Genomic DNA, 25,743 nt, shown 5'->3' with positions numbered 1-25,743 from the left:
AAAACAAACCACCCCAGACCACGAGCTGGACTGGGGAAGCCAGCTCAGCCCATCTTGGGGACAGTCCTTGCAGGGTGGGCATGCCTAGCCTCTGGTTAGAGCCCCCCCAGATGCCCTCATTCAGTGATTCTGGTTCTGGAAGGGACACCAAGGAGTTAAGAAGGGCAGCTGGCCTGGGACCAAGAAAAAGCCATTCCCAAATTTGTCTGCAGCAGGGATTACAGGTCCTGCTGACAGGCTGATCTCCAGGGCCTGAACTGGAGAGAAGGCCCATATAAGGCCGTCAGCTGTTCGGGATCCACTAGAGACTGCTCTGAATGTGGCAAAGTCTCTTCTCTCGCTTCTCAGCCTCCTTCTGCATTCTTTCTCAACTTTGAGCACTGTGACTCTGCTGGAGAAAAGACATTCCTGGGTCCCTCAGGTTTCCTGAAGGGTGAGTTCCATGGCCAGGCTGGCCTGCGGGTTGCCCTGCAGATAGTCTGTGCCCCAGTGCAAGGATAGTCACCCCATGATGTCAGAAGAGTGGCTGGGTGGGGCTGGTGGTGCTCTAGGCTGGAAGAGGGGCTGTGGGTCAAGGCAAAGGCTGACATCACAGCCTGAGGGGGAAGGGGACACAGAGAATGGAGCCTCCTTGGCCATTTGCCCGGAGATGACAATTATTCAGTTGCCCACAGCGCTCAGTTAAGTACCGGGCCTGGGCAGACCCAGGTGGTTAGTCGCTGACTGTGTTCTATGTGATGTCACTTGTATCCCCTCCAGGTCCCAGGCTTCTGCCAGCAGAAAGAAGTCTTCAGAGCTGAGTTCTGCCCAGGAGAGGATCCAGCGCAGGAGGTTCGTATTTGTCCATCAGAGCTCAGGGGACAGTGGCCACTGGCCCCTGAGTGAGGAGAACTATGTCTCTCTGGGATGTGCCTTCAGACCAGCTCCTGGTCACTTCAGCTAGGACACAGGTCATCAGAAGGGCCCTGCAATAACCTGGGGGACCCAAGCCCCGGGAGGTCCCCGGAGCAAGCCTGGCCCCTCCAGCTGTATGCTCAGCACTGTCCCACCACCTGCCTGACTTTCCCACCTGGCACCTGCCGGGGTGCTAGGGCTGGGGGCCTGTCTCCCGAGCACAGTTTGGGGTGAACTCAAAATGCCCAAAGAGGGACTTCTCTGGTCCAGTGGTTAGGACTCTGTTCTTTCACTGAGGAAGTTCAATTCTGGGTTGGGGAACAAAGATCCTGAAAGCCTTGCAGGCAGGAAAAAAAAAAAATCAACTTAAAAGGAAAAAACAATTAAAAAGTTAAAAAAAAAAAGAGCAGATATATGTATATATGTAACTAATATACATATATCACTTTGTTATACCCCTGAAACTAATACAACATTGTAAATCAACTATACATTCCTCCCTCACCAAAAAAAAAAAATACACAAAATGAGCCAGAGTCCTAAATAACAAGACAGAAACAATTGCTGGGCATGATGGTTTGTGCAGAGCACCGGGGTGGGGTTGGGGGGTCAGGGGGCTCCCTCGGTCCTTTGCCAACTGCTTGCACATGTCTGTCCCAAGACCCGCTCTCCCCCACCCAGAGGGTCCCCAGCTCCCTGTTGTGACATGACATGCACAGCTCAAGACCTGCTCTCACCCTCCCGCCCCCACTCCCACCCTGCAGCCCCACTGCCCCAGCTCAAGGGGTGGCATTCCAGGCCTGCCGCAGCCACCAAAAAACTTACCAAAAAACCCTGCTCTGGCGAAAACAAGTCAGGGCACTATGGAAATCTGCTTTCAAAAACTCTGCGTGTGTGTAATTTTTTAAAAAAACACATGTTGTGCTTTCTCTTCTCTCATTTTCTTTCTGACAACAGGGAGGCACGCCCTAAAAAACCCAACTAACGCCACCACCAAAAAAGCCAAGAAAGTAGGGAAACCAGGCGCCTGCTGGGCCATCAGCTCAAGGCTGGCGCTGGGAGACGGGTGGGGGTCATGGGCCTCCGGCCACCGCGTTCTTCCTGAAGGTCCGGGTGATAACGCTCTTTAGACTGCTTGCTCTGTCTTTTTTTTTTTAAAATAACTTCTTTGGTGGGTGGAAAGGAAGTGACCAAACTTACACTTTGAGACTGATGACATGACAGTATGCTCCTAAAATAGGGGGCTGCTTTTGTTTCTCGCAAATGAAGTGTTTGTTTCCTATCCCCCAGCCAGGTGAGGGGAGAGCTTCAGGTTCTATGAGGCAACTCAGAAACTGGGGAACTGCCGTGGACAGGCCGGGGCTCTCTCGCTCCTGTGAGAGGCGCTTTCACGGCAAACTGCCGGTGAAAGTGACAGAACAGTGCCAGAAAAAGATGCCAAAGGACCTATGTGCAGAAAGAAACCTGCTAAATCTATTCATGTTCCAACTGGATGCCTTTGCCCTGAAGCAAAAGCACTTTAGAAAACTAGTAAGACTTAACATGCATGGCCTGTGCCCCAGAGCAGGGGGTCGAAAAAGCTGGTGCCTCTTCTAGTCTCTCACGTTAATCTGACAATTGTGCAGGAGACAGGACCTCGGGCCTCTTGAGTCCCTGTCTGAACCATGGGGAGATGTTCCCTCTGCTTCTCCTGGCACCGTGGGTCCCCAGGACCAAGTTTTCTAAATTAAGATGAATGAACCTTCTCAGACATGAAATTCAGAGAGAAATCCAGGGATGAGAACAGAAGCTCTGTAGCCCTCTGGGAGTGGCAGCAGCTTTGGCAGAGCCAATTTCACATCAGAGAACGGTCCAAGTGCCAGGCTCGGTCAGCTTGGAAAAAGAAACCACATCAGTCAAATGCAAATTCATGGGCGCAACTACACAAAAGCAGGGCTGGAAGTGGACCTGACTGGCAATGTGGGCCAGAGCAGAAGTCCTCCCCTGCCCAAGTCCCTGGATCAACACGGACTCTCTCTCTGATGCTGGATGGAGGGAACAGCAAGGCCCCCCACTCACCTGTGTAGAAGCTGGAATCATTAGTTTCTTGCTCGAAGATGCTCTTGGTCTGCGAGTCGAATCGGAGCCACAGGCCGACGGAAAGGACCGCGATCCCGGCAAGCTGCAAGACACACAGGACGTCGGTGTAAGCCTGGCTGCCGGGGACATGGTGGTATCCCGGGGAGCCGCCCTTGGCCTCTGCCCCTCACCAGGGACCTGGCAGCAGCAGCAGCCAGGCTGGGGTGGGGACAGGGGATCATGTCATTTGCTAAAAATAACAACCAGTGGGGAATAAACAGTTATCTACCAGCAGTACAGGGATGGTTATTGTGTGGACAGAATATTATAAAGCAGTGAACATGAGCCAGCTGTGACACTGTGAATGCATCTCACCATGTTAAACAGAAGCAGGGACTTCCCGGGCTGTCCAATGGTTCCAATGCAGGGGACACAGGTTTGATGTCTTGTCGGGGAACTAAGATCCCATGTGCCTCTGGGCAACTAAGCCCATGCATCACAACTACAGAGCCTACCAATGACAGAGCCTATGAGCTCTGGACCCTGAGTGCGACAACAAAGATTCCACATCCTACAACCAAGACCAGACACAGCCAACAATAAATAAATAAATAAACAAATATTAAAAAACAAAAACACAGAAGAAGCAAAAAGCAACAAACAAACACAATAGGATTCCAAACAGTTAAAAATGAATATTTAAGGGTGCATATAAATCATAACAGAAAAAGAAGAAAGTGATGATCGTAAAATCAAGTGAGTGGTGGTCAATAGGGAGGCGGGGTTTCTGATGAGGGAACAGCAGTGGGGGTGGGGTGGGGTGGATAGGTCTATAGCACTGGCAATGTTCTAGCTTTGACTTGAGCGGTGGTGGTCCAGATATTCACCTCACAATTATTCTTTAGTCTGTTTTCTGCACTCTTCTGTACATATACCATACAATAAAAAAACAAAGAAAAAAATCACCCAAAGAGCAGGCACATCCCCGGCTCTTCAGGCAGCTGTGATTCCTGAGCCAGGTCGCCCAGTGAAGCCTCCCCCATATCTGGTCCCATCCTGTTCACACAGGGAAGCCTCACAACCTGACCCACCCGACTCTAGGGTTAGCTGGACACTTCATTATGAGTGATCCTCATAAACATTAGACAAGAAGCCTTCAAGGGATCATTCGAACCTACAATTTAGTGAAAAGTTCCCTGCAGCAGGAAATGGCAACCCACTCAGGTATTCTTGCCTGGAAAATTCCATGGACAGAGGAGCCTGGTGGGCTACAGTCCATGGGGTCACAAAGGGTTGGACATGACTAAGCATGCACATGCCCATTTCAGAGGTGGGCAAGTTGAGATACTAGACCTGAAAGGGCAGATTTCCCCAATGAGGAAAGCCTGAGGCATCAGTCCTGGCCTCAGGCACTGCTGAACTCGGTGCCAGGAGGAGGCTCCCTGCCCAGCCCCCCAGCTGACTGGGCTCCCCTCCCCATAGCTGGCCTGTACCAGGGCTTGCCTGGGTGACTCACAGGCTGTGGGTGGTGGCCGGCTAGATGAGGGCGTGTGGGCTTGGGGCCAACACCCAGCCCCAAGTTTTACCGGCCCACCCTCTTCAACAGAGACAGGCGCCCTGTGTCAGAGCCCTACTCAGGGGGCTGGGTTCTCTGCCCCAGGGGCCAGGACACCCTGTGGTGTAGACAGGCTTCTTCTCTCTCTCTCTGCTTCTCTCTTTTTCAACATGACTTGGCAGCATTTGGGTATGTTCAGTGGAGCATGTAGATGGCTACAGTGGGAGGGGTGACCCAAGACTTCAGACTGCAGTAGAAACAAAACCTTGTCTATACCCACAGCGGTGTCCACAGTGAGGGTCTGGAATTCCTTAGAATTCTATCTCTTTGGTTCTCCCATCTGGCAAACAGGAGTAGTGAGCCCAGGTCCTTTGACTCAGTCTGGGTTCTCCCAACTCTCAGGACTGCCCAGAATAGGGGCCCAGCTAGAAAATGTCCATGTACTGGGGACTAAGGCCCAAGATCCTGGCCTTGGAGTTACAAGAAAGAAGGTAAGACTTTCCCCTTCTCCACTTCCAACACAAGGAGACCCAATTGGGCCCCTGGCTTCTTTTGGGATGTGAAAGCGTTAACCTGAAAAGCCTGGAGGCTGGAACTTTGAGTGCACTTGCAGGTAGTCCTAGACAGTGGTTAGCACTGAGAACAAACCCTGGCCTCCGTATCTCCTCTTGCCCTCATCCTGGCAGGGATGTTGCTGAGAACACCTGGGCCTGACAGGCCTGTCCTTTCCCGTCCTTTCTGCTCCAGGCTGCCTGCTCTCATCCAAGAATTATCCTCCAGTCATTCTCCCTGTGGATAAATGTACTCATCCACCCTTTATTCTGCCGGGAAAATTCTTAAATGAGTCAGCACACACACACACAAAATAAAAACAATCCCATTTGAAAGAACTAAGCTACAAAAGATGGTGATGGCTACACTCTGTCCAGAAGCTTCACAGGGCAGGAGCTGGGTCTCTTGGGGAATGATTCCATGCATGGGTAATGACACACAAATGAAACTCCCATTCTGTAATTTCAAGGACACACGCACAGGTGGCAAGGTGACAACTGGACCCAGAAGGTCCCAACCTGGCCAAGGACAAGGCCAGACACAGGAGACAGTCCAGGGTCCTGCCATATCTGGACCCCATCCCAAACCTAACATCAAGAGGAAGGAAAAGACTGGTTCTACAGAAGTGGAAAAAGCAGTAATAGATCTCAGTTTCTGATGCCTAAAAACTCACCATGAGCAAGGAAGAAGGCTCAGCCTTCCAGGAGGCAAGGATATCAGGGACAGGACTGAGAGGCTCAGTTCCCACTCACTCTTTTTTATGGCTGAGTAATATTCCATTGTATATATGCTCACCAAAATCACAGACAAATGAGCCCTGCTGCCTGCTTTGATTGAATTGTTGAGCTAACTGGCTTGAGGGGATGCTGCCAACAACTGCCTTGTTTTCTATAGTGCTGTTGGAGAAACAGCTGGAACTAGCTAGAGGTCACAGGGCCATCCATGATGGGCTTCCCTGGTGGCTCAGATGGTAAAGAATCCAGCTGCAATGTGGGAGACCTGGGTTTGATCCTGGGGTTGGGAAGATTTCCTGGAGGAGGGCATGGCAATCCACTCCAGTATTCTGGCCTGGAGAATCTCCACGGACAGAGGAGCCTGGCAGGCTACAGTCCATGGGGTCACAAAGAGTCAGACACGACTGAGCGACTAAGCACAGCTCAGGGCCATGACACCACTTAACAGTAGCCTCCCTGGGTGTGCAGACAGTGCTATCCAGAGAGCTCAAAGCACTTCTCAGGAGGGCCCACTGTTTGGTGTGCACAGAGGGTTCCCTAGCCCCCAACCTGGCTTTCGCCCCTAGCTACCTGAGTCCTAGGAGAAACCAAACGGAAACGACCAGCAAGAACCAAAAAGAGCTTTACTGTTTAAAAAACAGTGTCATGTAAATCCATGGCTGATTCATATCAATGTATGACAAAACCCACTGGAAAAAAAAAATAAAAAAAGAATCCCATGGACAGACAAGTCTAGTGGGCTACAGTCCATAGGAAAAAAAAAAAAAAAAAAACAGTGTCACCCAAGGTTCATAGCAGCACTTTTTACAATAGCCAAGACAACCTAAGTGTCCAGCAACAGATGAACGGATAAAGATGTGGTACATATATACAATGGAATATTACTCAGGCACAAAAAAAGAATGAAACAATGCTATTTGCAGCAACATGGATGGATCTAGAAATTATTAAGTGAGGTGAGCAAGTCAGAAAGAGAAAGACAAACACCACATGATATCACTTATATGTGCAATCTAAGAAAATGATACAAATTAGGAGTTTGGGATTAACATTTACAGACTACTATATATAAAATATATAAACAACAGATCTTACTGGATAGCACAGGGAACTATATTCAATATCCTGTAATAAACCATGATGGAAAAGAATATGAAAAAGAATAGGCATATATCTGTATCACAGAGTCCCTTTGCTATACACCGGAAACGGATAACATTGTAAATCAACAATACTTCAATTAAAAGGGTGTCAGCAAGTTATGGAAGGACTCCATTAAAATAAGGAAGTAGGGGTCTGGGGTGGGGGTGGGGCATGAAATAGATGGTTTCCTCCTGGGTTAATGCACAGCACGTGGCAGGAATGTCGGCCACACCGATGCTGCTGCTCTCGCCTCTCACCAGTTATGGCAGGACTCGAGCACATGGATCATGGATGCTGACGATTCCCTGCTCACAGTGTCTTGGAATGGGAGCAGCAACCTGCCTGCCATCACCAACCTGTCTGGTGGGGATGAAGTAGAAAGTACAGCCCTTCCACTCCCAGCCCCAGGCCCCAGTCACCTATAACAAAAGCCCATGGGACAGATTCTACCTTTAGGCCAGAAATAGTCCTACACATTTGATACACTGGGGCAAGAGTATAATTTTTTCCATTGTTTTATTGGAGATTTCTTTATTTCTTCAAGAATGTTCATTTTCTAAGAGGATGGGCCAGGTGAGAGAAACACCAGACAAACCTAGCAAAATAATTGACCAGAACATCTCAAAACTGTCAGGGTCATGAAAAATGAGGACAATGAGGTCAGAGAGATGCTGTCACAGACCAGAGGAGATAGAGGAGACTGCACACCCATCACCTGGTATCTTGGGTGGGATCCTGGACCAGAAAGGTGACAGGACCGGAAAAACAGGTGAAATCTGAGGAAGTCTCGTTTAATTAAGGGTAATATAGCAATGTTGGTTTCTGCGCTGTGACAACTGTACCCAGGGAAGATGAACTGTGGATGAGAAAGAAGATGGGGGTGGTGGGGAGTACAAGGGAACTTTCTGTAGTATCTTTGCAACTTTTCTGTAGATCAAAAGCTGTCATAAAACTCTGTGTGTGTGTGTATGTGTATGGTGGGGCCTCTCTTTTAAAACTTCCTGTCTCCTTCAAGAACCTGCTCCATTAATCCACCTCCTTCCTGCCTCTGTGGCCTGTCTCAGCCGCTGTTTCACTTTTTGCCAACACACAGAGGAAGGTTTGTCTGTCCTAAAAAAACCCATCAGAAAATAAGCCCTCTCTTCCTCCAACTGCATTGCTCCTCCTGGCTGCTCGGTGCTTTAACCCCAGAGTTTGTAGCTAAACCATCTCCGAGTACTCACTCAGTTAGGAATCCCTGTGAGGTCCCCTGTCCTCTCCCTGTCCCCCATCCTTCACACAGGATGGTGGCTATTCAAAGGATCAGATGGCTTGGGTCATCACCAAGGGTGAAGGCTTCTACTGTGTCCTCACACTTCTGGATCTCTGAGCAATGACTCCGTGGAACCCTGCTGCTGCCTCCTCTTCTGTCCCTTAGATGGAATCGCTCAAACAAGCCCTTCCTCCTGGCCAGCTGCCCTGGCCATCCAGGCCAGCTGCTTCCCCACCAAGATATCCACCCCAGGAAACAGGACCCCTACTCCACACTGGTCTCCCCAGCACCCTCGCCCCCTCCCTTTCTGTCCACAGTTTCCTGGAGGGCAGGGTGACTTCTTAAGTCATTTGAGAAGCTCCCCTGCCCCATCCACCACACTTGTGACCAAACAGTTCTTGGTAAATTATTATTCAGTGAGTGAGGTCTGAGCACCAAAGAATTGATGCTTTCAAACTGTGGTGATAGAGAAGACTCTTGAGAGTTCCTTGGACAGCAAAGAGATCAAATCAGTCAGTCCTGAAGGAAATCAACCTTGAATACTCATTGGAAGGACTGATGCTGAAGCTGAAGTTCCAATACTTTGGCCGCTTGATGCCAAGGGCTGACTCATTGGAAAAGACCTTGATGCTGGGAAAGTCTGAAGGCAGGAGAAGAAGGGGGTGACAGAGGATGAGATGGTTGGATGGGATCACTGACTCAATGGACATGAGTTTGAGCAAACTCCGAGAGATAGTGAAGGACAGGGAAGTCTGGTGTGCTGCAGTCCATGGAGTCTCAAAGAGTTGGACATGACTTAGTGATTGAACAAGTGAGGGACGACTTCAATGAAAGAGAATCTCTGGGACTTCCTTGGTCATCTAGTGGCTAGGACTCCATGCTCCCAGTGCAGGGGCCCGGGGTTCAATCCCTGGTCAGGGTACTAGATTTCACATACCACAACTAAAATCAGAGATCCCATGTACCTAAACTAAGACCTGGCTTGGCTAAATAAATAAATAGAAGAAATGAACAAATAAATATTAAAAAGAGAGAATCTCTGAGGCCCACCAGAATTTCCTCTCCTGGGTTCTCTTCCCTTGGACAAACCTCCTTTCCCACTGGCTGGTCATCCAGACTCATTTCCCAACATCTCACAGCAAGAGTCAGAAACTACAAAGAACAATTACTTGCCCAGAATAAACACCGAGAAAGAGTCTTAAGGGTATACAAGGAGATTTAAGGGCAGATCCACATCAGTTCTTTTGGAAAATGAGAGTTTTTATAAAAAGGCCATGCCCCGCTGTCCTCACCATCCAGGGAGGTCCAGCCAGACCCTGCGATCCTTGCTGAGAACACAGGTGCCCCAGTCTCTGGGGGCGTGTGCCAGCTCTCCCCCCAGAGACATGAAAGCCGCGCCCCACCCCAGGCCCAGGCCCTCAGCCAGCACTGAATGCACCATGCATCTAAGACGCCCACGTGGCAATGGGGATCTCAGCAAGTCACCCCCAAAGGGACAGTGCCAGATCTGCAAATCTCCAGTTTCAAGGGGGGAACTGAAAACAAATCCAAAAGCAGTGCTGCTCAGAGGCTCCTGGCTACCCTGGACCCACTACCAAGTCTGCAAGGCTGCTTGCTTCCAGCCAGAGCCTGAGGAGGGGCGGACGATCAGGGGCCTGACCCACCAACAAGAACACCTGAAGTCTGAGAAATGGGACGTGAGGAGGAGGAGAAGAGCAGCTGGCTGACTGAAGAGGTTTAATGTGTGTGTGTATGTGTGCGCATGTGTGTATATGCGTGTATGCGGCCTTGCGCCCCATCTGTCAGGTAGAAGGAACCATGTCTCCCCATGGGATAACCCCCCACTCCGGCCAACACACTGGGTGGTCTCAGCTCTACCCTCTCTCCACATGGTCCCCTCTGTCTTCTGTAATACTAGCTGACTAGTCACACATTTTTAAAAAAAAATTCTTTGCCTGCACCGGGTCTTAGCAGCAGCATGAGGGCCTTTCGATATTCTTTGTGGCATGTAGAATCTTTAGTTGTGGCACAAGGAATCTAGTTCCCTGACCAGGGATGGTACTCGGTCCCCCACTGCCTTGGGAGTGTGGGATCTTAGCCACTGGACCACCAGTGAAGCCCCTGGTCACATACTCTTGACTCTTTCTCCACCCAGCAGTCCCAGCCTGGGGGGTGCAGGGCAGATCATTCTTCACGAGCCGGATCTCTGGGCCGACCACAGATGGCAGGGGTCCCAGCTGCCACCCTGGGAGCGGCTGGAGGTGACAGTGGTGACAGGAGCAGGTGGGGGAGAAGGCAGGGCTTTCTTTCTCCTTCATCCCACCATCCTACAAAGCCCTGGCTGTCTGGTGACTTCAGTGAGCCTGTGGTCCCTAAGGAATGAGGCAGACTTTTCAGTGAGGGGACAGGTGGCGGGACAGAATGAAGGGCAAGGAGCAGGGGCCCTGGCTCTGTCCCTGTCACTTGCCGGCCACAGGGCAATGTGAGAGTCACCTGGCGGAGCTCTATGCAAGCCCCTGCTACAGCTCCACCCCAGGGCATCCAGGTGCTGCCAGGGGAATGCACACCTCTGCTGAGAAGGGTTGCATGCGTGATGGCATGGCCTCGGGGTCTGATTCCAAGGAGCTGCCTCCAAGGAGCTGTGTGACACTCAGCACTTTTCTTGGCGTCTCTGAACCTCAGAGTGCCCATGTGTAAAAAAGGCATTTGATACCTTCCTGCCTTTGACCCTGGTTGAAGGTGAAGATTAAATGCAGTGATGCATGTAAAACACTCTGAAAACTGTGAGTGCTAGAGCTAACCAGACTCTGTGGGGAAAACAATGATGATGACAATAATAATAAATGTCCATCGGCAGAGGAATGGATAAAGACGTAGTGCCTATATACACGATGGAATATTACTCAGTCATTAAAAGAATGAAATGCCATTGGCAGCAACATGGATGGACCTAGAGACTCATACCGAGTGAAGTCAGTCAGACAGAGAAGGAGAAATATCATGCGACATCCCTTATATATGGAATCTCAAAAGAAATCAGACAAATGATTACAGAACAGAAACAGGCTCACACTTAGGTAATGAACTTACAGTTGCCGGAGTTGGGGGGAAGGATGAGGAGAGAGGGAGTTTGGGATGGACATGTACACACTGCTATATTTAAAATGGACCACTAGCAAGGACCAACTGAGTAACACAGGGAACTCTGCCCAAAGTTATGTGGCAGCCTGGATGGGATGGGAGTTTGGGAGAGAATGGATACATGTATATATATGGCTGAGTTCTTTGGCTATTCACCTGAAACTATCCTAACGCTGTTAATTGGCTATACCCCAATACAAAATAAAGGAGTTTTTGTTTTAAGAAATAAACCTTGAAAATGACATGAAGACAACAGTGAGGAAACGTACGACCTCAGCGGTGTGTCCTTCCCTGATCTGAGAAGGTGGCCGGGTGGGCACAAGGCAACAGGACAGAGCGGGTCTGTCTTCTGTGAGTCTGTGTGGTGGCTGGGGACATGCCTCCCAGGGCTCCACAGGGACCAGCTGGAATGAGCCGGAGAGAGGTGGGATGGGGAGGGCTAGGGAGACAGTTGGCTGAGAGTGGAGGCCTTTGTCCTTCCTGGGATCCAGGCTGCTTCCGTCTGAGAGCAAAGTCACTCTGCAGAAGGCAGTTATTAAAGGGGCAGATCACAGAGAGGAAGAGGATTTGACCTCTTGACTTTCCTCCTTGGATAAGATCTGTATCAGCCCTGGAATTTTTTTGTTAACTTACTGGGCTTGGGAGATCTTGGCATAGCTGCCCGAGGCACCCAGGGAGCCCCAGGAGGCTAACAAGAGGATGCAAGCAGCCCCACCGCCCATGCCTGATGGAAGCCTTGGGAGTGCAGATAAGCGGCTCGGTGTTCATGAGGCCTTTAAAAACCAGTCGGGCCACCTGGGCCTGTGGGCTCTGGCCTCACCCATCTCCATGGCAACCTGGGCTCAGGGCGGCTTGCCAAGCCTCAAAGCCTCGACGGGCTGGATGGGCTGATTCACAGTCAGAAGTCTGGGCTGGGCGCTGCTGGCAGGAGGAAACAGGAGCAACCAGCAGCCGGATCCCCACCTCCTCTCTCACCCTCTCCCGGTGCCCACTTCCCCCGAGCTGCTGTCTCTGGAAGGAGGAAGCCCTTTGGCAACAGCAGACATCTTGGGGTTCTGCCTTCTCCAGGTCTGCCAGACAAGATAACAAGAACAGAAACCAAATTCCACTCTGATAAAAAAAAACAAAACAAAACTGTCATAACTCGCTTTCTGCAACATTCACAAGTAAACTGTTAGTTATGGCAGAATGGAAAGAGGCCAACCAGGGCCTATTACTGACCTTAGTTTTATTAGAGATGATGGAAAAGCCCCAGAGACCACAGTCCTGGGGAATGACCGATCCCCACTTTCTCCTTCCTCGTGGGTATGATCATCCCAGGGGCCATCTTGTTCCCTTGGGGCTTCTGCTGAGCTGAGGATCTACAGAAACCAGTACCCTCAAAGGCCACGGGGAGACTTCTTTCCAGGCCAGCAGTTCTCAATGTGTGGTCCCTGAATCAGCTATAGTGACAATAGCATCACCTGGGAACTTGTTGGATGTGCAAACTTGCTGTACCCACCCTGGACTTATTTGATTAGAAACCCAAGTAAGGTGGGCTTCCCTGATGGCTCAAGTGGTAGAGAATCCACCTGCAATGCAGGAGATGCAGGTTGAAACCCTGAGTTGGAGAAGGGAATGGCAACCTACCCCAGTATTCTTGCCTGGAGAATTCCATGGACAGAGGAGCCTGGCAGGTTCCAGTCCACAGTCCATGGAGTTGCAAAGTTGGACACGACTGAGCAGCTGAGCACACCAACTAAGGTGAAACCCAGCAAACTGTGCTGTTTTTTTTGGCCACACCATGTGGCATGTCCGATCTTCGTTCCCCGCAGTGGAAGCACAGTCTTAACCCCTGGACCACCAGGGAAGTTCCAGCAAGCTATGTTTTAACAAGCACCCCCAGATGGTTCTGCTGCCCACTCGAGTTTGAGAACCACTGCTCCGAGATTTTCATTTAAACACCGAACAACTGGAGGACATGGTGAAGCTCTCTCGGCAGGGGGGTGGTTCTGAACCCAGAGACCAGCTTTCGAAATGCCAGTGCCAAAGGGCACAAAGTCACAGAATGGGGGCTGAGCGTCCCCTGGGCGCACGGCTGCTCTGCTGGCACTGGAAAGCCAGGGGGCCTGAGCCCGAGGGCCACCTCGGTGGCTACACGGTGACAGGTAAGGGGGAGGATGTAGGGCACGTAGGCAGGAAGGAAGAGGTAAGAGAGATACATACTGGCTGGACAACACTCTCTTGAACCCATTGAGCAGGGAAGAAGTCATAGTAAATGCTCAAGTCAGAACCTGCATTTGGCTTCCCCACATGCCTCCACCCACAGACTCACCTGGTGAACCTTCCTCCCTGAGATGCCAAAACGACCTGGGCATCCTTGGCAGAAACATCCCTAATGTTTGCAGCCTGCGATTTCCCTAGGACAGGCTGTGCTGTGTATGGAAGGCGTTGTTGTTTGTTGTTTAGTCAGCGACCCCATGGACTGTAGCCTGCCAGGCTCCCCTGTAAATAGAATTCTCCAAGAATACTGGAGTGGGTCGGCATTCCTTTCTCCAGGGAATCTTCCCAACCCAGGGACTGGACCCACCTCTCCTGCACCGGCAGGCAGATTCTTCACCACTGGGCCACCGGGGAAGCCCCGTATGGAAGTGAACTCTTCCTCAGATTTTCCTCTGGGACAGATTCCACAAGAGGGGCTCCTGCCAACCTGGCCTTCTGATGTGCCCCCAACTGACACCTCCCTCCCCTGCCTTTCCCAAACTGGGGAAATCTCTGAAATGGGCATTTTGCAGTCAGATGGAAAGATAATTTCTCTATTTCACCTTCTGAAAGGGATGAAGCCTATGGCAAAATTTCAGCTTTGAGCTATGCCGGGGGATGGGGGTTGACAGAGCTGAAGGAATGACGCGGCTGAACATGAAAGCTCAGGGCAACCTCAACCTCTGAAAACTTCTAAGGAGAGGCAGCTTACATAATAGCAACTACAGAGAGCTGCAGAAGTTGAGCTCTGGCTAATATGTCACAATAGGAGTTTTACATTAAATATCCTGTTACTGCTCCCAATGACCTTGAATTATTGTAGGAAGGTTGCCACATTACCTTCATTCCCCACCTAAGTGAAGTGAGACCTAAGGAGAGTCACCCACTGGCTGTCCACCCCACCCAGGAATCTGCATTTCTAACAAGTCATTTCCTCCCTTCCCCCAATAATCTCCTGGGTCACAGACGCCCCCTGCGGCTCAGCTCTCAGTTGCTCTTTTACACAATGTGGCACCTTGAGGTGCTGTCAACAGCAACAAAACCAAAATCCAACCATCCCCTGCCCCCCTTCCCCCAAGCCAGGACCCGGGGAGGCAAGACTTCTGCTTCCTATGGCCAAGTGTGTGTGCGTGTGCGTGTGTGCGCTCAGTCGTGTCCGGCTCTTTGTGACCCCATGGACTGCAGCACACCAGGCTCCTCTGTCCATGGGATTTACCAGGCAAGCATACTGGAGTGGAATGCCATTTCCTCCTCCAGGTGATCTTCCTGACCCAGGGATCAAAACTGGGAAGCCCTTCTTATGGCTATTTTGTGCCCTTAACATGATTCCCTGATGGCTCAGATAGTAAAGAATTCACCAGCAATGCAGGAGACTCAGGTTTGATCCCTGGGTCAGGAAGATCCCCTGGAGAAGGGAATGGCAACCCACTCCAGTATTCTTGCCTGGAGAATCCCATGAACAGAGGAACCTGGCGGGCTACTGTTCATGGGGTCACAAAGAGTCACACACGACTTAATGACTAACACACACACTGAGAAGAAGATCATGGCACCTACCCCACCACCTAGATAATTCAACTTTAAAAACAAAAAAATCAAAATTGAAATGTAAGTCTAAAGAAGTAACCTTCCCCACGGTTCCTTGAGCACAGGCTCAGCCTGCCTAAGGACCCTTCACCTCCCTTTCCTGGGATATTAAAACACCTGAGGGCCTCCTGGGTGGAGGAAGGGAGGTGGCTTAATAGCTACCTTTCTTGGGATATTAAAACACCTGAGGGCCTCCTGGGTGGAGGAGGGGAGGTGGCTTAATAGCTACAGCCAGTGGCTGCCACCATCTTGCTCTGCTGGTCTCTCCTGGGCAATTGTGTTCAGCTTGCCAACAGGAGAACAGTCCCTGGAGGCGCACAGTGAACGGATTTCCAGGGGAGAAGAGAAACAATGGGAAACTAGAGTCCTACTGTTGGGTCCTGCTGCTCCTGGGTTGGGAAGATCCCCTGGAGAAGGAAATGACTATCCACTTCAATATTCTTGCCTGGAGAATCCCATGGACGGAGAAGCCTGGTGGGCTACAATAAGTCCATGGAGTCGCAAAGAGTCGGGCTGAGCGACTGAGCACGCATGCACACCCCTTCTGAACCTGAGGATGCGGGTGGGACTGCCTTCTTCGAGGTAGTTCCCATCATCCCAGCTTGAGATGAGGAAACAGGCTCAAGAGAGGTAAAGTAACTTGCCCACGGTCACAGAGCAGACATGCAATGCCTTGGCAGACAGCTCTCTCCCTCTGTTGTATGCACAGCATGTGCCAGGCACAGGTCAGCTACTTGACTGCCTGTCTCATCCTTGGTGGAACGGAGGGAGCTTGGTCCCCTCTCTGGGGTGTGGTGGAGAATGAAGGACCTATAAAAGCCTTTTCTTTTATATAGCACATCTTTATGGGAATTCTGCAGTGACTACGTTTGAACAAGTTCGAGACTTGAGAAAGCCTCCCTTCTGAGGGCTGAGCCAGCATCGTTTAAAAAACCAGAGCCCTGGGACTTTCCTGGTGGTCCAGTGACTAAGACTCCATGCTCCCACTGCAGGGGGCCCAGGTTCGATCCCTGGTCAGGGAACTAGATCCCACATGCTGCAACTAAGAGTTCACATGCCGAACTAAAAGATCTCATGTGCCACAGTTAAAACCTGGTGCAGCCATATAGATTAAAAGAACAGCAACAACAAAAATCAGAGCCTTATTCTGTCTAAGAGGAGAAAAGTTTCAGTTCCTATGAGGTGCTGGTGTTAAGTGGTTTAGGGCTGAGGGAATGGGAGGGAGGCCTCTGCCCAAGGTAACTTCCTTCTAAACAAGAAATCTCATTTCAAGTTTCCACTGCCTGTTTGCCAGACTTGTAGCAGACGTCAGCCAGCCCATAAATCCATTTTCTGCTGAAAGCAGGCATTCTGATCTTAACCAAAATCATCTGATGTGGGAGATTGTTTTGGGGCTGTTTGGCTTTAAATTCCAGAATACCATTGTGTTTTCCATTGTGTACGCCTCACTAAGATGCCTGGTGATCACACACACACACATTCTTGCTGACATACTTTAGCCATGAGGACCTGGTTCTCATTCCATCTGTAGAACCAGTTACCACTTGCTTGCACAACCCTGAGTAGTGGGAGATGTACCTGTCCTATTCGTTTGCCAGGATGCCCCCTTCATTTTAGTCCCAACATTCAGACAACAAGCTGTCTGCTATCTGCCAGGTTCCTAGTCCCACCCGAAGCACTTCACCTGAATCATTATACTTTCTCAATGAACTCTCCAGGTAGGTAATATTAACTTCCAGTTTTGAGATGAGAAACTTCAGGCACAGAAGTTCAATAGCTTGTCTTGGGATCACATAGGTATCTGAGTTACAATGTGGACCCAGTACAGACTGACTACAGAGCCTAAATTCTCATGTTGCTAAGTCTTGCGGATCCATTGTATTAATTTCAGGGTCAGAAGTTCTCAGTTTTGTCTTTTCTCCTTCCTAGTCACGTCTGATTCTATTTCAAAAGTGGCATCTTCTCACCGTAAAGGCCCTAAGAGAGAGCCCCTGTGTATGAATAGAGCATCTACCTTCTCAAGACAGGAAGGGACCTGCCACTCCACCTGGCCTGCAGGTGCCATGGGAGCCTGGCCTCTCTCTAGGGGAGCTGCCTGACGGATGGAGGCTTGATTCCTTTTCCTGACCTCTGGCAGGAAAGCTCTGCCCATGCTTTTGCTGAACTGGCCAGAAACTGAGTGTGGACACAGCCCTGCTCTGGGAAACAGATTCTCCAGAGTAACCTAGTACATTTCCTTCTTGTCCTAGCTTTGCCACTGCTGCAAGCCTGGCAGGCAGACACTGGTGCAGCTGCCCACCGTCCTTCTGTCCCTTACAGGCATGGCCCCACGGTGGGACCCAGAGCCTCTGCCCTTCCCCCACAGCCCATCCTGCCAGCAGATGCCTGCGTTACAGCCCTGGGCATGGGACCCTGGGAGACACCTGTGACATGAGGGTCATGTCACAGCCCCCTAGCCTAAGGGTTCCTCCCCAGCATTGGAAGAGCATCTAAATGCCTAGTTGAAATGAGTTTTCTGGTCTCTTAAGGGTTACCTGTCTTGGGGAATCAGGGCTATAATGTGATTGAAGTGGGGGAAAGTAGGCTGGCAGAAAGGAGGCTTTAAAAAGTTTGAGCACAATAGTAAAACAGGATGAAATCCACAGCCCCACATCAGAAGAAGGCGCTTATAAGTGCATCAGGATGAGCAGGAGGAAGAGCCTTACGGGGACAGTTTCCTGACCTGGAGGGCACATTCTGCTGGGGTAGCTTCCCACCCATCAGAGGGAGACATGGATAGGAGGACTGCAAGCAAACGGGCACACTACAATTGTTCATCTAGAAGGGAAGAGGTGTTCTCGATTGGGACCTTTAAATAACTACATCTTAGTCCTTTCAGGCTGTTATAACAAAGTACCATGGACCTGTGGAAAAGTCCAAGATCAAGGCACCATCCTCATGAGCTCATCACCCCAAAGGCCATGCCTCCAAATACCACTGCATTAGACCTTAGGATTTAACATATGAATGTGAAGAGACACAGTCTATAGCAACCTATCTTTTTAAACGAATGCTTTGGCTATGCCCCCATGGCATGTGGAATCTTTGTTCCCCAAGGAGGGATCAAACCGATGCCCCCTGCAGTGGAAGTGAGGAGTCTTAACCACTGGACAGCCGGAGAAGTCCCTATAGCAAACTATCTCTTAAAAACACCAAACCTCCCAAAGAAGACATTCTGATGGCCAACAGGCACATGAGAAGATGCACATAGTCACTAATCGTTAGGGAAATGCAAATCAAAACCACAATGAGATATATTACACCTGTCACAAAGGCTATTATCCAAAGGACAACAAGTAACAGGCGTTGACGAGGATGTGGGGAAAGGGATCCTTGTGCAGTCTTGGTGGACATGTAAACTGGTGCAGCCAGTATTGCGGTTCCTCAGAAGATTAAAAATGGAAGTGATCCAGCAATTTCACTTGCAGTTACGTATCCGAGGAACATAAAAACACTAATCTGAAAAGTTACATGCACCCCGATGTTCACTGCAGCACTAGTTACTATTGTAAATAGTATTTCCTATTGTAAACAGCTATTGCCAAGATATGGTAACAATGTAAATGTAAATGGATAAAGATGTGGTGTGTATACATATATATACAAAGTATATATACACACACATACATATACACAACAGAATATTATTCAGCCATAAAGAAAAGACAGAAACTGTGCCATTTGTGACAACACGGATGGAACTGGAAAGTATTATGTTAGGTGAAATCTGAAAAACAACACAAATGAACAAACCAAACCCACAGACACAGAGAACAGATGGGTGGCTGCCAGAGGGGAAGAAGGCTGGGGGATGGGGCGCGAAATGGGTGAAGGGGATCCAGAGGTACAAAATCTTCAGTTATAAAATAAATAAGTCATGGGGATGTGATATATAGCATGGCAACTGTAGTCAGTGATACTGTTTTGCAAATTTGAAAGTCGCTCTCATTTCAAGAAAAAGACACGTGCACCCTGATGTTCATTGCGGCACTGTTTACAACAGCCAAGGTATGGAAACAGCCTAAATGTAAATGGATAAAAAGATGTGGTATATATATATTCAAGAAAAACAAATGCTGTGATTTTGGTGACAGATGGTACCTTCATTTTTCAGGGTATACAAATGTCAAATCACTATGATTTTGGAGGCAAGTCCTACTGATTTCATGGGATTCCCCGCCCCCCCAAATTCAGACCTGCCAGTCAAGGATGACAGCATGCAGTATTTAAAAACTATCCAGAAGTCAGTGTTTTTTTGGTGGCGGGGAAGAATTACTGGATGGATGTAATTAAAATAAAATTATCTCATCTGGACACAGGATGTTGCTTTCCACAGCTGCCTGCCATCGTCTGACGGAAAACGAACATGTCCCTGGACCAGTGTTACTTTTTCCACAGAACGAAGCAGGCAAGTATCTGCAGTTAAGACTTGGAAAACATAAATTAAAAAAAAAAAATGTATTGTTTAGCGCTTTTGATCTCCTGAATTCCCTTAGTTGCAAATGATGATCTCTGGGTGAACCCGGGTTCGACAGTCTCTTCCCCAGATTTTCAAGTTCCTGAACCATGAAGTCAGTGCTCTTCTGTAGGTTAGAGGGAATGATGGTTTCTGCAAGACTTTGGTTGAAAAGACCTGCAGAGGTTCCCCTGATCCTACTCTGGGGGCGGCAGGAACACTATATATAAACTATATATATGCAGCTTCCAGAAACTTCTCCAAGCTCCTCTGCCCAGACTATCCACCAAGGAGGCTACAGGACCACAGAAGCCATGGTGACCTGTGACTTCAGGTCCCTAACCTCACAGCCAGAGGTACCCAAGAAAGCCAGTCAAGGCTGTGTTCTTCAGTAGAAAAGGTGCTTGTGTTAAGTCCCAGGGGTATTAAGCTCCAGACTGTGCAATGGATCCCAAAGGGCAGGCCTCCTTGCAAAATGGAATTGAACAGGAAAACAGACACATCAAACACGGACACACAGTTCTGAGTGTAAGAGGGAAGATTCGCCTCGGACACAGAAAGGAAAAGCGTGAGAACTCTGATGGGTGAGGTCTAAAACCGCAGAAGGCTTCATTTAGCAGAGTAAGCATTCCGGTGAGGACAGCCCTCCGAAGGGCTGTCTATCGAAATGGTTCTGAACCAGCAGTGGTTTCGTTTGAGCACAAAGAGGAAGGTGTGGAATGGTGCTGTGGGCCACTTTGAAAAGAAAGAGTTGAGTGTGTGCGCCTGTGTAGGAATCCCGTCCCCCGCCCCCAGGCCCCCCATCAGGAGTCAGACCTGTTGTTGACAACCACTGGAGGGCAAAGTGGAGGGGGTAAAAGCCATCAGGAGCCAGGCAGGGAGAAGTCCTATTTTCCGGAGCAGAGGCAGACACCTGGCCTCCCCTCCCCTCTCCCCTAACCTGCCAGGCTCTGTGCAAACACAGCCGGCTCTTGCCGGGCTCCGGCTGTCTGGGTGCCAAAGGGTGGAAGCCATTTCATGCAAGAGCCCAGTGGCCTGCCGAGCCCCGCACAGAAGGCAAACATCCTCTGCGGGGAAGACGCAGGTTAGGTCGGAGGGGCACCAGTCAGCGCCACCCCTGCTGGTCCATCCCCCACCCAGACCCCGAATACCGGCGCCTCTGCAGTTTTATTTCCAGAGGTGGGGCCACCCATGAAATGGAGTCAGTGTCCTGAAGTGGGGATTGCAGAGGTGGGTGGAGGAATGAGGCTGGCAGTGACGCAGGAGGAGGAGGAGGAGGAGGAGGAGAAGCCCGGACGTGTGTGGACGAGGGGTGTGCACCTGGCTATCTCTCTGGTTTCAACTGCCACACTTCTCAGGCGGTGGCTCCCACCCTCCCTACCTCCTTTCCCCACAGGGATAAGAGCTACAGTTGTAAGCTTAGTCAGCACCTAGGACTAAGCTCCTGGGCCAAGTGCATCATGAGCACGTGCTGGCAGGCACCAGCTCCACGTGATGATGGGGAAATCGAACCCAGAGCTGCTGGTGCTCTAACCATTGGGAAGCACTGCCATGAAAGGCTCACCCAGGGGGAGACCTCACCCAGGGGTAGTGGAGGCAACTCTAGGGTTAACAGGAGAGGCAATACTCAGGTCCCAGAAATAAAGGTCAAATGAAGCCACTCTCTGAGCCAAGCCTGGGTACCCACTGTACACTTCCATTTCCGGACTCCTATTTTGGGTTGTGTGGGAAAGTCCTTTGCTGTAAGGTCACGGGGATGGGGCTGGTTTCTTAGGCTGAACTTTTGGGACCATTTGCTCTGACTCACTGGTCTTACAGATGAGGAAGCTGAGCTATGGAGTTCAAAAGTGACCTGCTTGGTTACTGTATAGCACAGGGAACTATAAGTCACTATCTTCTAATAACCTATAATGGAAAATAACTTCAAAAATAATAAATGTGTATGTGTATAACTGAATCATCTTGCTGTGTGCCTGAAACACTGTAAGTCAACTATATTTCAATAAAATGTATATATTAAGAAGAAAAAAAAGTGACCTGCTTGGGACTTCGCTAGTGGTCCAGTGGTTAAGACTGTGCTCACACAATGCAGGGGGCATGGGTTCGAGCCCTGGTCAAGGAACTAGATTCTACATGCCACAACTAAGAGCTGGCGCAGCTAAATAAAACACACACACAAAAACAAAAGTGACATGCTCAAAGTGGGCTGAGGGCAGAGCTGACTAATACCCAGGTCCCTGAACTCTGGTTTCCATGAAGCCAGAGTTAGGCCCAGGAGATACCGTTTCTTGGGAAAGAGAAATTCCCTGCTCTTTCCATCAGTGAGGGAGGGGACAGGGATGAGGTGGGGGGACACAATGAGCAAAGGGGCAGAGGGAGGTGAGGGTAGAATGGGAACACCTGGCCTGGCCCAGCTCTGGTTCCCCACTAAACAGCGGAGGTTGCCACTCTGGCATCATAACAGGTTTCCCCTCTCAGCCTTTTCTGGAGGGTGGTTGGGCAAGCAGGTCGAAGGAAACCCAGAAACAACTGAAATGGAACTGGGAAGTTAAGAGTCCTGGGGCCACTGGAAGTACAGACTGACTGCTGACTTGGCTGCAGGCACCGGGGGTCTTACTTGGAGGTGAGGGGGCAGGTGGTGCAGGCTCTGCTGTCACCGAGGGGTCCCTCAGGAATGAGAATGGGGGCCAGGGAAGAGGTACACCCTCCCTCCTTGATTGCCCCTGCCACTGAGGTGGGCCTCTCCTCTCTGGATCCCTGCTGGACCACTCCTCTCAGCAACCCCGTCCATGAGGTATAGGTGACTCCTACCCTCCCAACTCCTGCTCTTCGAGGCCCATATCAGGTCCCAAACACTGAATTTATAAATTCTGGGTCTCAAGAGAGAAAGGGAAGTGATGACATCATAATGATCAAAGCAAACAGTTCCCTCAGGTCACAGCTTCCCTTAAAAACCATTTTTTGAGGGCTTGTTGCCACCCTCCTGTCATTCTCATCCAGCTGGGTATGGTGGCTAGCAGTGACATAAAGTGCATCGGGTACACTGCAGCCCACCAGACCTGTTTACAAACTTACCCCTGACACTCTCCAGCCACCTGACCCTGGCTAGGTTACAGAACCTCTCTGGGGACTGGTTTCCTGGTCATTGGTAAAAACGGGGATTATGTTTTCTGCTCTGACTGTATTGGGGAACTTGGAAAAGGACTTTGCAGGCTGTACTGTGCTGCACAAGGGATCACAGTGTTCCTTTACTCCATCACCTCCTAGGAGATGGGGGCTTCATATACAGGAGTACCGAACAACGGGCTTCCCTGGTGGCTCAGTGGTAAAGAATCCTCCTGCTAATGCAGGAGATGTGGGTTTGATCACTGGGTTGGGAGGATCCCCTGGAGAAGGAAATGGCAATCCACTCCAGTATTCTTGTCAGGGAAATCCCACGGACAGAGGAGCCTGGTGGGCTACAGTCCATGGGGTCAGAAAAGAGCTGGACACAACTTAGCGACGAAACAACAACAACGACCACAACTTAACAATAACTGATTCAGATTCATGTAGCTACTGCTTACCCCCCACGCCACCTGTTACCAGGTCCCCTTGTTGATTTTGCGATGGAGACAGAAGAGGACAGGACCTAAAAGATCTAGGAGCCGAGGTATTGGCTTGGTTCCCGTGATGCTGATCAATCAGCCCAGTTCCGGTTCCCACTTCTTTACTGTGAAGAAGTGGGGCAGGATGGCCCCGAAAGTCATTCCTAATTCTACACCCAACAGTTCCCAGAGTGAGTCATCTCTGTTTCAGGTGACACTGCCCATCAGCAGCAGTGAGCCCAGGTGAGGGCAGCTCTGGACATGGGTGGCTCTGCCAGGCTCCTCTGTCCATGGCATTCTCCGAGGAAGAATACTGGAGTGGCTTGCCATGCCCTCCTCCTCCAGGGGATTTTCCTGACCCAGGGATCAAACCCATCTCTTGCATCTCCTGGACTGGCAGGTGGGTTCTTTACCACTAGCGCCACCTGGGAAGCCAAGGAGTCACCAGGGGACTAGCAGGGGAGAGAAGGTGCTAGGGAGGGGCTAGAGGAAAACTCCTTAAAGGACTAGGGTGGGGCAAGGCGGGGCTAGCCGGCCTTCCACATTCTTTTCTGGTGCCTCTGTTGGGGTGAGGAGGAAGCGAGGCTGGCAGCTAGCTGGCTGGCTGCTGGGACTGGTGGGAAAAGCAGGAGGAAGGGGTGCCCAGCGCAGGAGGGTCTCCCTAGAGGAGGCCCTGGGCTGGGCAGGGCACATCTATGCTCCACCTTCACTAGGGCAGGTGTTTGGTGTGATGAATTGTGCAAGGGCAGGTCCGTCTCATACCCAGTCAGCTCCAGGGAGAGGAGTAAATCTTAGGAGACTTTTCCCTGGGGCTCATGGGGAAACAGATCCCGGTGAATAAGTACAGTTTTGCTACAAGCCTCCTGTGGCATGTCCCTGCTTCTACAGCCATCTCCCTCTGGAGAGCGGCACAGGGCCTGCCTTTCCAAATACCTTCCTGATGGCAAAGGGGCAAAAATCATCCACCTGTGAGCGGGGGATGTGGCCCTGGAACCAGGACACCAAGTCCCCTACTCCTTGCCTCTTTCTCTGGGTGGCCCCTTAATCCCCCTAGGGAGGGCTCCGAGGGAAATCTCCCCTTCCCTGCTGCCCGCCTCAGGTTGCCGTAGGCTGAGAGGCTGCCCGTGACCGGCAGCGGGAGTCCTGGAACCCCCAGGCCTGCGTCCTCCCCAGGTGACAGTCAACTCCCGGGGGCCCCACCCGGCTTCTGGGTGGGCTGGCGGGGGAGGAGGTGGGGCGGCCACCTGATCCCTCCCGGAAATGGAGAAACACGGGACTCATCCCACACTGGCGCCGATAAGCATCGGCCCCAACTCTCCCCAACTGTCCCGGAGTTCTCTCAAGTCCAGATACTTATCGCCCTTGGGGGAAAAAGAAAATCAAGACAAGCTAGTCTTTCAGGTTGTTTCGAGGGAGCTCGGACTTTCTCACGCCGGCTCAGAATCAGTCTGAGAGCTCGGGGGTGCAGGAGGGACCCCGACTTTCATTTACGGGTGGGGTCCCGGGACGCCAACACCCGCGGTCGGCGCGTCCCTTCCCCTCTCGCGCAAACGTGCCCAACAGCTCTTGGCTGAGCGCCCCCGGCGGGACATAAGTCCCTTTTCGCGTCCGCATCCTTCCCCTCCTCGCGGCCCCGGACACTCGGGGGACCCCGCCCGAGTCACAAGCCGCACAGTCCGCCACAGCCCCTCACGACCAGGGCCTTGAGTCCCTAGCAGAGGGCTGCTCTGATTCTTCCTCCTGCACTCGGAGGGACTCGGGGTGGGAGCAGACACCAACCCCACCCGCAACTCATCAGGGCCGCGCGTCGGCCGCCCGCCTCGCTTCGGACGCGCCCCGGACCAACCCGCCCGCCCCGCCCGTCTCGGCTCGGGCCGAGGAGTTAGCTGGCGGCCGCAGCGCCCTCTCCTCCCCGCCAGGAGTCTTCCCCGCGCAGGCAGTGCGGCTGCCCGCAACTCCGATCGCGGACAGAATGCGCGGGGCGGACAGGTGGCCCCCGAGAGGCGCGCGCGGCGGTCGCACTCACTCACCCAGAAGATGAAGTTAAATCCGAAGAGCAGGTATTTGATGCACTTGGTGCCTCCTTTGACCGGCATGATGCGAGCTAGAGTGGCCTGGGTTGGACTGATGTGAAACGGGGCCGCGTGAGGCCGGGACGGGCGGGACCGGGCTGTGGGACCGAGGTGCGCGCGGCTGCGGGCTGGCCTCCGGGCTGCACTTTTAAAAAGTGCCACTCCTCGGGCGCGCGCCGCCGCGGTGCGCATGTGCCGGGCCCCGCCCCCGCCCGCCCCGCAGGCCCCGCCCCTGGCCCACCTGCCCCGCCCCGCCTAGGTCCGTGGGTCCGCCGCCGGTCCCACGTCTGGCTGGTGCTCCCCACCTAGTCGGCTGGACCTGACTTCCCGCCTTGCCTTCCCTTTCCTCTCAACCGTCCTGGGGTCTTTCCAGGCCGTCATCCCTGGCCGATTTCATCCTGGAATTATGTGAAGGCCTCGCCCTTTCGGTTC

At 51.3% G+C, this 25,743-nt stretch overlaps 1 protein-coding gene and 1 long non-coding RNA gene across 2 annotated transcripts in view; one reads left to right on the top strand and one right to left on the bottom strand.

Moving 5' to 3' along the window:
• The window catches only part of CD9 (CD9 molecule), a 35,615-nt gene extending 10,138 nt beyond the window's left edge, over positions 1–25,477 (bottom strand). Inside the window, exons 1-2 of the mRNA XM_043881342.1 lie at positions 25,270–25,477; positions 2,953–3,055 (exon numbers count right to left, since the gene is read on the bottom strand). Of these exons, the coding sequence (XP_043737277.1) occupies positions 2,953–3,055; positions 25,270–25,335 (169 nt within the window). The 5' untranslated portion in view covers positions 25,336–25,477. The remainder of the gene's footprint in view (positions 1–2,952; positions 3,056–25,269) is intronic.
• On the top strand, positions 292–2,348 carry LOC122680215. The gene is made up of 3 exons (XR_006336661.1): positions 292–433; positions 760–831; positions 2,185–2,348. It is a non-coding gene; the product is annotated as an uncharacterized LOC122680215 (long non-coding RNA).
• Positions 25,478–25,743: the final 266 nt, after the last annotated feature.

This window comes from Cervus elaphus, chromosome 22 (assembly GCF_910594005.1).
Source record: "Cervus elaphus chromosome 22, mCerEla1.1, whole genome shotgun sequence".
NCBI classification, from domain to species: Eukaryota; Metazoa; Chordata; class Mammalia; order Artiodactyla; family Cervidae; genus Cervus; species Cervus elaphus.
The sequence above is the reverse complement of the archived record's forward strand: the minus strand, read 5'-3'. Positions and strand labels throughout refer to the sequence as shown.